The sequence below is a fragment of the Patagioenas fasciata genome, chromosome Z (genome assembly GCF_037038585.1).
Source record: "Patagioenas fasciata isolate bPatFas1 chromosome Z, bPatFas1.hap1, whole genome shotgun sequence".
Taxonomy (NCBI): domain Eukaryota; kingdom Metazoa; phylum Chordata; class Aves; order Columbiformes; family Columbidae; genus Patagioenas; species Patagioenas fasciata.
In genome coordinates this window covers 63,044,726-63,058,547 of record NC_092560.1, presented here as the reverse complement: position 1 = coordinate 63,058,547, position 13,822 = coordinate 63,044,726, and the positions used below count along the sequence as shown (strand labels likewise).

Sequence of the window (13,822 nt, the reverse complement as noted above, 5' to 3'; positions counted from 1 at the left end):
ACTGGGGGCTATTTACAAAAATCTCTATTATATCTTTAATTTTTTAAGAGCAAACTTCTCAACAAATGAATATGCACACAACAGGAACTAGTTTAACAAGGCTTCACGATCTCAGATACACTTAATTCAGCATCAGATGTTTTTGTCTACCTCTTATTATGTTTTTTTCAGTTTCTTGTGCTTTGCATTGAGAAATTTCTTGAAAAATACTTCTGATTCTAGTAGATCCAGCTGATTTGCAAAGGCCAGAAAGGAAAAGGTGCTAAGCACTTTCATGGATTTTGTCCTTCAGTAGCATTTAATGACCTCTCTATAGATTGTCTAGTCTCAGAGTTCATAAGAAGTGTAAGCACATACAGAGCAGCTGATTAAAAGTGATGTGTAGTACTAGCAGTTTGTAGACTACTTCAAAATGAGATTTAGTGCTAAAGGTTGAAAGAGATGATCTTTCAAGGTCCCTTCCAACCTGGGCTGTTCTATGATTCTGTGATAACAGTGACTTTCAGTTTTGTCTGCCCCAACTGAGCTGCAGACTAAAATTCTTCCATGCAAGTAATTAGTGTGCTTATCACGTGGCTGAAGAGAGCCTTCACATAGGCAGTTACCCACCAGCAGATCAACTATAATTTGCTGGACTCTGCAGCTGGACCACCAGCTCCCTGTTTCCCAGTCTGTTCTGTAAGTTCAGTCAGCGCAGAGACTGAGCACTGGCTGAGAGTGCAGGACTAAGGCCAAAGCAGAACAAAACAGGACTCTGTGACAGGATGCAGTCAGGATTCTCAATTGCAGAGCTAAAGCTATGTTGTAAGGAAGTAGGGAACAGATTCGAATCTCATTTTGTGTGTGGTATCAGGTAGGAGATTGAGGCTGTAGAATAAGGGTCTGGGTTGTGGAAGGGAAGATGTGTGATAGGAGAGTGGGGGAAGGAAGACAAGAATACCTTTCATGTCCAGCTACTGCCACTGTGCAAACAGATTTTAGGAATCCCTTGTGTAGGCTTGGTATACATTATTTCTTGCTGTAGACCCTTTCTACTTGCTTATAAATTATTGTTCATACGTTTGACACATGTCCTATGCACGTTTTCTGCAACTCCTCCTATAAATCAACAGTTTAACCACATCAGTGGAAAATTCACAATAGAAAAATTGAACCTGTGTTGTCATGGTGTTCAGTCAGCTTGTATCTTCCAGGAAAACGATATGTTCTTGACGTTGATGTGGGGCATGGGACACCTAACAGTTTCTCCAAAAGGCTAGAAGCCTCTGTAATTACATCTACTATTTTTCACTGAAGTTTGTAAAGGTGACTCACCAACCTCCCCTCAGGTTTGCTCCTGTGGAAGTTGAAGGCTGTTCTATATCATGTGTCACTCAAAAAATACAAATTAAAATATTCAAGAAAAGGAAGGAAAATGAGAGGTAAAAAAGGTATTGGGGCATGGGAGGAGAGGTGCTTTTCAATCCAGATGATTTTACTGGTTGAGGTTACAGGACACAGCATTTGTATGAGTAATACAAAGAAACACAGCATTGGAGAAACTGCATGAGAGGAGTGCTTGGGTGAGGAGTCTGTAAGTTAGCATTACAGTGGAGGAGAGAAAAGGTAGGAACACACCCTTCAGGACACCATGGTCTTTTAGAGAGAAACAAGCAAAATACAAACACAGAGTGATTTCTGCACTACAGATGACCAGAATCATTCTTGGTCCTATTTCGCAGCAGAGCTGTACTGCAAAGTCTCCCATATGAGCCTTTTGTTCTTTTTTATGCTCTTCTTGCTGGACCATCTGACCAGTTGAAGAACCAGTCAAGCCTCAGAACTGCTTTCATGCAAGCAATTTCACGTTCTCTAGTGCAAATTTTCTTGTGTGAGCAACACATTTCCAAGGATTGTCAGACATGAAGTCAAGGATCTGGAAAAACGTTCCATCCAGAATGTTCAAGTTTAATTAAAAGTAAATTCAGCCCTTTATATCATTTCTAAGTTTAGTACACTTTCTGACATCAATAACAAAGACAATGACGTGACCCAAATAACAACAAAAAGCCTACTCCCACAGCATAAATATTTCAAAACACAAAATAACTTCAGAAATGTTCCCATGGGAGTTTTAATCAAAGACAACAAAGCTTAAAAATGAAAACCCAGTTTAGTTCAAACATCTTTAAAAAGAATGTTTCAACAAAAAATTTACTAGGCCTTTCTGCCTAGCATTTGCATAATGCCTAATATCCTTTCTATGGCCTAATCCTTTGGGCTTTCAAAAAGGTTTATTTTGCCTACCAGTTAATTCTGATCCCTGATACTTAGCAGGTGATAGCAGGTTGGTCACAAAGACCGGTGGCTTTAAAGTCACTGGTTAACCTGTCATACAAACCAATAAATGAAAGAAATGGGAAGTTAAACAAGAATGCATTCATCTTCCAATAAATGGAAGAAATGGGAAGTTAAACAAGAATGCATTCATCTGTGCCTCTGAAAAAATTACAACAGAAAACCAGAATGAGTTTTCCATCTGCTGAGAGTTCTTTTGTTAAAATCAGCTTAGGCAGAGAGTGTACACTAACCACGTATTCTGAAGCCTTGCAGGTACACTCACAGTTTCTTTTTTTCAAAAAGAATACTTCTTCCTTCCTGCCCTACTCTCCTGTCTTTTTCCTGAGACTCCTCTTTTCTGCTAAACTTTCTTTTTCCTTTTTCATTTCCTACTTGGAATGTGTGACGTGGGAAATGAGAGATAAGTGGGCCATGTGTCCCCTCTGTCGTACACCAGATGCATTGCACCTTTCAGCTATTAAACAGAAGGGAACACTAATTCATGCAGTACTTTCTCTCTACAATTATTGCAGACATATTTTTTCTGTGGTTTCATTCCTGCATGCTTGCACAATAATGACCTGTAACAGCAGTGTCAGTTCCGTTACAAATTATAGCCTCACAGCATAATTTAAGTAAGGAGGGATCTCTGGAATATAACTTGTCCAACTCTCTGTTCAGAGCAGGCCTGATATCCCCAGATTGCTCAGAGCGTTCTTCAGTTAAGTTTTGACTACAGACAAGGATGGAGAATTTGCAGCCCCTCCTAGACTGTCCCAGTAGTTGATTTCCCTCACTGTTAAAAAGAAAAAAACAACACACACAAACAAAAAACTCAAAACCACAATAAAGCCAGACAACCAAAAAATCCAAACAAAACCAACCCCCAAAAAGCTAATTGGAATTTTCCTTTTTGCATCTAGTTTCCATTGCTTCTCATTCTACCCCTGTGCAACTCTGACATGAGTATGACGCAATTTAATTAGATATTTGAAGACAGCAATAAAGTCTCTGCCTTCTCATATCCAGGCTGAACAGACCCAGTTCTCTGAGCCTCTTGTGTGTCATGTGTCCTAGTCCCCTGATTACCTACTGAGAGCACAATGAATTGGGTTTATGCTGTTGTGTTTGCTCAGTTTGGTCGTGCTGCCTTGCCTCAGAGACAAAGAAGTTATAATGGCTTTCTTTAATCGTGCAAATTTATTTGCTTACCAAGTCTATTATTTGCAGGCACCTGAACCTGCTGTTCACAGGGTATGTGCAAATGAGGAGGTGAAATTCAGCAGGGTCTCCTTCAGTTTCACTGTTTCCTCACAGAGGCTACAGGCCATGACATATAATGAGGCAGCATGCACCAGCGTTTCTGCTTCAAGGGCTAAAGTGTATGGGAAAAATAAAATGTTCCATTTTTCTTGTTGTTCAGGATCACTCTACTGAATTTGTTGCTGAGCGTTGACTACATTGAAAGAAGGTCAGTCTGCTGGTCATCCAGTAAATGATGGACCATTGTGTAGATCGTCAATTGTGCAGGATGCTTCTAGTGTGAAAGACAGAACAGCTACTGGTGGTGGTGGTAAGAAGAACAGCAGGAAGCAGAAAGGCACCAGTGATTGGCTAACGGGGGTCCATAATTCTTGTGGGCTAGTGCATAAATCTGAGCCCTAGTAACTGCTCTTAGAGGCTGAGGAATAGAGATTTGATTGAAAATAAAATTTTTAGCTAAATTTTTATTCTGAACAGCTTTGTACAGGAGGAAGAAGTGAGAGCCTGGGGACACTATTTCCAAATGTTTTTCTTCTCTAGGAGAAAAAGAAAACCAGCCTCCCTATGATTCATCATCAGAATCAAAATGCAGATGCCCTCAGAGATTTATAGAAGGGTCATGGTATTGTGGAGGTTGTGACACTTCTTCAAATCTTTGTTACACAAGTGACTAATGGGAAGAGAAGCTGTTAGACATGTGTCAGCAGAAGTGAAAGGAACAACCAGCCATAGCTGCAAACCTAAGTTACACAGGATTTTCTCATCCCCATTCATTCCATGAAAATGTAACCCCCCAAATGGTTAAAAAACTGTCCAATATTGAGGGATTGAATTGGGAAAACTACCTATGTGCCCCATTTTAAAATGTGTGTAATACATTGTTCTCACAAATTTTCCGCACCTTTCAATGACAACATTACAAGTTGAGGGCCATTTTTCACAGCTTCAGTGTAAGAACATGGGTGAACCTTTCTTTTTGAACATTTTTGTGTAGTCTATTCTTAATATTCTATGCACTCCAGCTTTTGAATTGGGGGATTGTGCTGAAGGTAGCTGCTATTTATGTTTGTTTCAGATTTTTCCTGTTACGATCCCGTAACACTGATGGAAATCTTCTTTTATTCTTCTTAGTTTGTTGGATTCTCTTAATTAAAATACAAAACAGTATGAATGTTCTCTTTGTAAGAAAAAATACCTAAGAAAGATGACTTTTTATCCACAAATCCCATCAGGTTCTTAATCCCAGATAGCTGAGTCAAGTATAGATGACCTGCTGATAAATATGATAACTTTACAATTACAACAGAAAATTTTAAAGTGCCCCTTTAGATATCATTGTGTTATCTGTTTTGAACTATTAGGAGACATTCACAATATACTTACATGAGACAAGTTTGGAATAAGTGACTACAGAAAGGTCTCATAAGTGTAAATAAGAGTCTATTATCAAAATAAAAAATTAGGGCAAATGCTGCTATTTTCCACCTTTGAGTGTGACTCTAATGAATAGTGACTAAATGCAGTTTCAGGGAAAGGAATCTTATGTGGAAGCTTTTTCTTGAAGCAAACCAAGTTGGTTTTGTGTGTTTTTGTGTGTGTGTGGTTTTTTGTGTGTGTGTTGTTTGTTTGTTTGTTTTGTTGTTACGTTTTGGTTTTGCTTGGTTTTTGTTTGGTTTTATGTTTTGTTTTGTTTTCCTTTTTTTAAGTGTTTGTCTGATTTGTTTTGTTTGTTTGTTTTTTCTTCACAATTCCTCAAACAACTTTGGTGCTTTCAAAAAAGCAGATAACTTGACAACAGTGCAGAGGGTGCTGCATGCCCTGCATTAACTTGTGTAACTTACTCCATTGGAGTAGGAGAAGCTGACATATAAAATACAACATTTTTCATGTTGGCAAGGATTGGGGCCATTTTGTATCTTGGAGTGAAATAAATAAACATCAGATTTACATTTGCATTTGTTTATGAAAGTAATTCACCTTTGTCTAATTTACATGTCCAACACATTTTGTTTTTCTTTTATCCCATTGCGAATAGGAAAAACCCTAAGGGATGAAGGCCATATGAAAGTTCAGCGAAAGTATTGTTGTTCGGAATTTTAGGGATCTCTGCAAGTCTGCATTTTGTCCAAGTTGCAAAGTACAGAGGCAGGGAAGGCTGGAGTTCGTTCCACTTCTATTAAAGGGGCCAAGATGTTGCCTGATTTTAGTGTGAATGGGGTGAGTACAGACATGGCCAGATGAAGCACGTCCTGGCTTGCCAATAGTTTTCCTTAATCATGTTGTGGGACTCTCATTAACGCATTGCAATAGTATCATGGGGGTCTCAAGTCGGCAGCAAGACATTGTGTCTTATACAGTGCAGCAGAAAGTCAGTTTTGGCTTTCATTGGGACAGATATTTCTTTATAGTAATTTTGAAAGTAGCCTAAAGGTCAGGAAAAAGTTTTTTCTCTCTCAGTGTTTCTCTACTTCTTATGCTCCATTTGGGCTTGACAGACAGAAATTTGTGCCTGACTCACAAAGGCAATAGAATCCCGAACATTTTGTTATTCTTAGCCTAGCAAGTTGTGTTTTTGCACAAATTAATTTCAAAATCTGCCACATTCCCAGTTATGCAAGACACCTGGACCTTCTGGTTTCTTTGGCTATCTGAAGTCCAGTGACCTCAGTGATCTTTGCAGGAAGGAAGAGGTACCTTCACACAGGGTTCCTTGTGAGGCTGGTCCTTCTGAGTGTGTTCAGACCTTCAGCTTGTCATATAATCAATATATATGTATATCTCAGCTTGTCATATAATCATGTGTTCCTATGCAGAATCAGTAGGACTCCGTCGAGACACAAAAGTTGGCTGTAAAATATTGCACTGAAATACAGAGATTACTGTTTTATATTTTGCATGTTTGTGTCTGGTGAAACTAATGATCTTAAAATCTACTGTGATGGCCTTGTATACCTCATATCCCCTTTTTGCCCAGGCCAGAAAAGAATTAGAAGAATTCCTGTGCTTGGAAAAACAGAGTACTTTGCTTTTAAAAATGGTCAGCTCCTCTTTACTTGCATTTACTCACACATAGCTTTCAGAAAACACAGCCCAAGGAGTGTGAAACCCGCAGATCTGCTGAGAATTCCCTTAACATCGAACCAAAGGTGATTAGTGGTTGACAGTGGATTTTTCCATCTCTCTTTTGATGGTGATATTACTTTGTGTGAAAGGTGTGAGGATTCTTCAGTTCAGGTAAGGGTAAAGCACCTCTCTAGCCTAGTATTTACAGAAGCACTCAGAATTCAGTAAACCTAATTTTGATGCACTGCTCCAACCACTGCTTAGGTTTTTTATGGCATGACCAGAGGTATAACTTTCTAACATATCTGCTTTGGTCACTGAACCACTGTATGAAGGTGATGTGGCAGTGTTTTTCAAATGGGCCTGCTAAATCTCATGAGACAGAGAAGATTATCTAATTTGTGAACCTGATGGAATGAGGCAGAAGGCCCTTTAAATGAGGAATAACATACTGATGGAATGCTGTGATTTTAAAATCTAATTAGGATGACAGCAGAACATGGGCTACACTAGACACTACATTTATAAACACACAAATTTTTATGCTGCACCACATGGAGGTGTCCAAAACCTTGGATGTCGATCCTATAATCTTTTTTTAAAATTATTTTTATTTTATTTTATTTTATTTTATTTTATTTTATTTTATTTTATTTTATTTTATTTTATTTTATTTTATTTTATTTTATTTTATTTTATTTTATTTTATTTATTTTTTTCAGTTTAGACCTTCCCTACAATACAGGAGAAAGACAAAGAGAGATTCTTGGAAACCTCAGCTGGGCCACCTAACTTGGACAAGTGAGTTAGCACTGGGAAAGTTTGTAAGAAAAAGGAAGTTCAACTGACTGAAGAGTGGTATGGTCTTCCACAATGTGATAAGCGTAGAAACCTCTCCTCTTTAGCAGAATTTCTTCATCCCTCATGTTTCACTACTATGTTGGTCCCAGTCATGGTCAATGTTATGTCTCCAGCTTATGGAGATTTTAATCTGGTATAACTCCTTGGGCACCTCTGAGTAGCTTTGCATTGTGGAGTGTAGACATTCACTTAAGGCGCGCAGAGTCAGACAGCAGATGAATATCAATTGTGAAAATTCTTCCTAAATGGTGGACTTAGATGCCTAAATGATGGGCATAAGTGCTGAAGGAGGCAGTTTTCAGGATTATTTTAGCAGAATTTGTTGACAAGGGAAACATCTAAAATGTCAATAGTTTGACTACATCTTAGTGAGTTTAACTAAATCTTAATCTTAGAGAGTGTATGAAGAAACCAATATCTTTAGCTCTGAGATAACCGTTAATTATATTTGTCAGTCCTCCCTGTCACTTTATATGCCTGAATCCTGTCTCTTGCAAAAGAATAAAGCAAAGGCACACTTTGTTCATCAAAGAACAGATGGAGAGGGGTGTGCATCCCTTCCTAGCAGTTAGGAGTATGGGTTTCAGTGTCAGCCCCCAGAATGGCTATATGATGTATGATGTAACCAGTTGTGAATAGGAAGAAACCTTTTCTGACCATTCATTAAAGTAGACCACTTCACTAAATGACCATATTTTTGTATGACAAAAATTTGGTCACAAAGGATTAATATATTTTGACTATTCTGGAAGAACACAAAGCCATTTTCAAGATGAATGTTACAGAAGTACACCACTAAACCCTGACTGAGTTATTTCAGGGCAAATTATGGTACAATAGCTGTTCTCCAGGAATTGCCTGTGAATGACAGATGCTGCCACAAATTACATGCAAAGTTAGTAACACTGATGAGGCTGTGTGAACACTTTCCAAAGTGAGATACCTGAAAAATGTGTCGCACCTCACTTTTGAACTGCTGTTCTAGCTCCATCTGGATGTTATGAATAAATAGTTGCCAGCAGTCTTCTCTGCTTTTCTGTTTAAGTTCTTTTTTTTTTTTTTCCCCTCCTTTTTAAAACAAGAAACAAAACCAATAAATAGTAGATCTGAATAGATGAACAAAATTCCTTGGTTTGCCATATTTGCGTCAGAACATTTATCTGAATTCTCATGTCTCAAAAGTTTGTTTGATTCTTATAATAAATCTGATAATTACCAGTATCATTACAAGAAGACAGGCATATTAAGGACTATTTCTCTATGTCAGAAATCAACACATCTTGTCTTGGCTTGAAGTCAAAGGAAAATGCTGTATTTTTCCTTTGTGTTCATCAGCTTCATTCTCACATGAAGCTACACCTGACAGGAGGTATAATTGTAGTTCTAATATTTTTTCATCTGATATTATGTCTAAGCCTTTTGGTTTAAACTTAACTTTGTTATTATGGTCAGAATTGAAAAAGTGATTTCTATGTTTTGTTCCTCATTTGGATATCGGGATTCTGCAGACCTATCTCTGCTCCTTCCATCTCTTACTTTATGCACTAAAATCAGAACCAGCCTTAACCAGATTATGTCCAATTCCATATTCAAAGGGTTCATTGTCTTTTTTTTTTTTTTTTTTTGGTAGGAATAAGTTTGTCTCCTAAGCATTCTGATCTCTGCCTACCATAAAAATGACAGAAAATAAACTTTCCTACATTGCTGCTCACTCCACCTTCTTCAGTTAGTTGTTTTTTTCTCCTACTTTTTTTTCCCTATCTTCTTATATTGCTATAATATTAATTTCCACTCATGCAGCATCAAAGCAAAAACCAAAAAATGTGATTTTTCTTCCTTGGTGCCCCTTCTGGGTTGCCTGTGATGCAAAGATGAAAGAACTCCTTTCTCTATAGTGCTATAGAACATTGTCAAGGAAATACAGGAAGTGTATGAATCCATGGTTTGCATTACTTTGAATTGTCATTGATGTCTGAATTCTGAGAAAACAACCTGCAGCTTTGGAAAGATTGAAACAAAAAAGTGAAACTGTTAATTGTTGCTTATTTTCAAACTGCATTTGGCAATAGCAGAGGTCCTGTGTTCAAAGTATTTGCATATTTACATACTCTTTCCAAACACACCCTTTTGTGAAAGCAGCTAGACATTGAATCATACCAGGAGAATAACTTCTAAATGTTAATGTGGGTTTTTGCAAATACATAAGCTCCATGTATATTTGGGCTCCTGAATGACTAGCTCAAGTTAAAGAATCTCTGCAGAACCAGAAATCAGTAGGCAACAGCACAGCAAGATGCTAGTTTGGCAGAAACGATGGCCCTATTCAGATCCCATTTATCCATATGTAAATCCAGAATAAGTCAAGACTTGAATTGAATTATTGGCATAAACAAAGTATTTTGCCCTTTAGTACATGATTCTGCACAGTGGTATTCATTACAACAAAAATAAATAAGAAATATCTGCTTTCTATTTTAAATACAAAAATTTACTTATGTAAACACTTCGAGGCCATTGCTTCAGATTCAGGAATAATTTGATCGTTGTGTAAAACAAACTCAGTCAAAACCCTCTGAAATTTGTGAAGCATTGTTAAATGTGAACTGTATTCTGCATTCATCACTATTTCACATCACCATTTTTCAAGTGCTAGTGCAATGGACAAAACTAGACCATTTTCATTGTGAAGATAATAAATTCTATGGCTTGGGCTCTTCTCTAAGTTTCATGATACATCTTTTATTCTCTTGAAATAAGACTGACAGCTTCAAATAAGGAATACATCTGAAGTATTATAGTACTATCTTCAGGGAAAGTTTGCTTTATTTGGGTTTATGTACCATGATGAAAGTATACAAGCTACTCCAGGAGTTCTAAACTATTTCCCAGAGCAAAGATGGCCTGAAAAGCTACTCAGATTTCACACTTATCAACATTTATCTGTAAAATGACTTCTCTTTCAATTATTGATTTGGTTTATTAATAAAATACTTATAAAATCTGACCTATACATACTGCTTGGAATTTTAAAGAAACTGTATTTAAAGAAAACAAATTCTACAGATTAGTAAAAAAAAAACCCACCAAAACAACTATACTGAAGATTTACACATAAATGCATAAGTCTCAAGTGTTCCCTTTTTTTTTTTTTTAAGTTATGAAGTACTTTTGAAACAAAATAATGTAGTGTAGTGCAATTGCTTTCTGGAAATCTAATTAAAAGGCTTGACTCATTTTTTGTTTGGTGTCACATTGACATTTGACTGCCAAATTTCTTTAGCTACACAACCTAATTTGTCAGTTTAGTCTTGAAAGAAGCTGTTTTCTTTTTCTTAATTTTGAATGCCAGAATCAGTAAGGCACCTACAAACCAATTCACATTTTGAAGGAGCTAAAAGACCTAAAAACTTTCTTCGTGCCCTCAAAAGCAGGAAGTCAGCTCTAAGGAGCTGAATTGAAAACTATCAGAAGTATATTTAAAGTTTTACAGTCACATTCTGTGCAGTTTTAGTACTAACTCTTTTGCACCCATGTAATAAAAAGTAAATGAATAGAGCTCTGTACTTACCATAGATTCAGGCTCTGTGTCTCCACAAGTCTCCTAAAGAATATGTAACTCTAATAGAGAGAGTCAAAAATGTTCTTTGTCCTCTACTGTGTACTTCCTTTTTTGAAAGTGTATGTGGTCTATCCAGCCGTCACAGGAAAAGATATCAGCAAAATCCTTGTTTTGCATACTATCAGGGACCTAACAGAATTTTTAACAGCATTTGTTTGGAATACACTGAAGCACTGTGAAGGACGAATGACAATGAATGAGCATTCATTTTACAACTTCCAAGATTATAACAAAAAACAGTTCTGTGCTGATGAGAAAATTGTATAGTTATGTTTTTTACTAATCTTTGACTGAATTAAAAGTCAAATTTATTTTGTTTCTGTCTTTCGTACTTGAGGTTCCTGAATTTGATTGTATTCAGGCTATACTACCAACTTCATTCATGTCTCCTGACTCAGATTTTCATGTGTGTTGAAAATCTGAAGTAATTTTACTCCTCTAATAAGCTGAACTGGATTTCTGTCAATTAACCTTTGACTATTCAGCTCCTCATAGCTGATATTATCATAAAAATAAGGTTGTTCTGACTTGACAGGATATTTAAATTCTGCAATGCTGCAAAGTTCCTATGCACAAAAATTGAAGCGAGAAAAGGCATATGGCCATAAATTTCACTGAGCTGGATCTAGCAAAAAAAGCTGAAACAGAGGGCTTAATGAAAAGAGATGAAGGAAGGAAGAAGAGTGAAGTACATGCTAAATGCAGGGGAGGGAGAACACTGATAAATTTTGGGTGATGTCCAACTTCTAAACGAAAATATAAGTTGAGCTTTCAAGAAGCAAGCTTCTCTGTATGAAGTAGTGAGGGACAAATAAAAATGATAGTAAAGTAAGATAAAATACCCTATCTGTATCAGAAGCGAGATTTAAACTGCATTCTGTGATGAAATCAGAATTTCCCCATTGGCTCAGTACTAGAGCACTGAAAGGATTGCTGCATTGTTGTAAGTCCCAAACCACTGGTTTTCAATCGACCATTCAATACAACATATCAATAGTATCTATTATACAGATAATAGCAAATACCACTACATACACTTATACTGGCAGTCAACAACCATATTACCTATTTTCTAAAAGCCAGAAAATTACTTGGGCAGCTACAGACTTATTTATTTGAGTGCAATATTATGCAGCTCTAAGAACACATTTCAAAAAAAACATTTCGAAAGACAAGATATTAGGTGTATCTAGCTACATTTAAGGTAGGTTTCAATAAAGATGGATTATGTGTGAATAACTTAATATCTGTTTTACAAAGTTTAACTGGAATTTTAGGCAAAGGTAATACAACTAACGATCTATCTAGATTCAAGCACAGCATTTCATATAAAGTCCTTTGTTGAATTTCAAGTGATAAGACTCAGGAGAGGATGTGACCTGTCAGAGTTTATGCAGGAGGTAAATACTTTGAATACAATTGGTTAAAATAATGGTGGTCATCATTCAACACAATTTGTTACTTTATTTGCAAGAATTATACTGTAAGGCAGACATTTTTGGATGAACCTTGCTTACCTGAGATGTAACTCCCTTTTCATTTGTCTTTCCCTTCAAGAGGAGTGTTAACTAGCAATATTCAGATCCCCACAACCCCCAAACTTACTGTGCAAAGTACACTGTATACATGATAATTTACAAAAACTGACATTTCATTAATCAAATTTTAGCTAGTACTTTGTATTAATAGCACAGGGTGTAATCCATGTTCTTTGGTCATTAGTATGCTTTCACTTTTTGTATGTTCTCCTATCATAGGGGTCTGGGAAACAGTTCTCTTTCCTGCTCTCTTTTGTGAATTTTGTTTGGTACCATTATAAAAAACTTCAGGGTCACTTGTGGTGGTCAGGAGGCAAGTAAAGAAGGTTCCAGGGGACTCTTCCAGACCTGGACTGCAAGTATGCATGGGACTGATCTCATCAATCTGATGGCTTTCATAATTCCTGTGTTTCCAGACTGCTCAGCCCTCATATACTTTTGTTCTTAACTTTAAAAAGTAAATCTGATTTCTTGTATCTTGCTTCCATGTAGATCTTCTGGTGTCTAGGACAAAGGCTAAGTTAACATTAATATCTTTTCCTCAACAGGGACACCAATTTCTTTTTGTTTAGTCAAGGATTTTCATGAAACTTCTTGAGAACTATCCTTCCTCTCTGCTCCAAAGAAATTTTCCAGTGATTGTGTGCGAGGTTCAAAAGTCACTGAGGGAGACTGACAAGTATAATGGTAATACAATTACCTCAGCCTTGTTTCCTTCAGGAATTTTGCTGAAAATATGGATGGTAATATAACAACTCTTCTATCTCTTGGTAATGTGCCTCTGATTTCATAGAAAAATCATTGACACACAGACATAGACAAGATACAATGTCAGGTTGTTCAGCAAATGTTTGGAGGAGCAAGAATAATAACTCTAGTAAAGCTGCATGTCTTCATAAACATACTGGTGATTCAGGGTATGCAGTAGTGGTAAGATGTGGTGTTGGAAATATAATAAATCCACAAATGCAGTTTGCTGAAAAGAGTGACTCTCCCAGGTTCTTTACTAAGAGTATACCATCAATCAGCTGATGTTATATACACTATTCTAATATGCATGCTGCATTAGAATTCTTGAAAATCATTTTGAAAACATAGCACAAAGAATAATAAAAAAAACATTGACAAGGGGACACCATTATGCCATCGACTACCAAAG

General features: G+C 36.8%; 1 protein-coding gene across 2 annotated transcripts in view; it reads right to left on the bottom strand.

The window, feature by feature from the left end:
- FYB1 (FYN binding protein 1) overlaps window positions 1–11,180 on the bottom strand; it is a 70,049-nt gene extending 58,869 nt beyond the window's left edge. For both annotated transcript variants that reach the window (XM_065860578.2, XM_065860581.2), the window contains exon 1: window positions 11,075–11,180. In XM_065860578.2, coding sequence (XP_065716650.1) covers window positions 11,075–11,077 — 3 coding nt within the window. In that variant the 5' untranslated portion in view covers window positions 11,078–11,180. The remainder of the gene's footprint in view (window positions 1–11,074) is intronic.
- Between the last annotated feature and the right edge of the window lie 2,642 nt (window positions 11,181–13,822).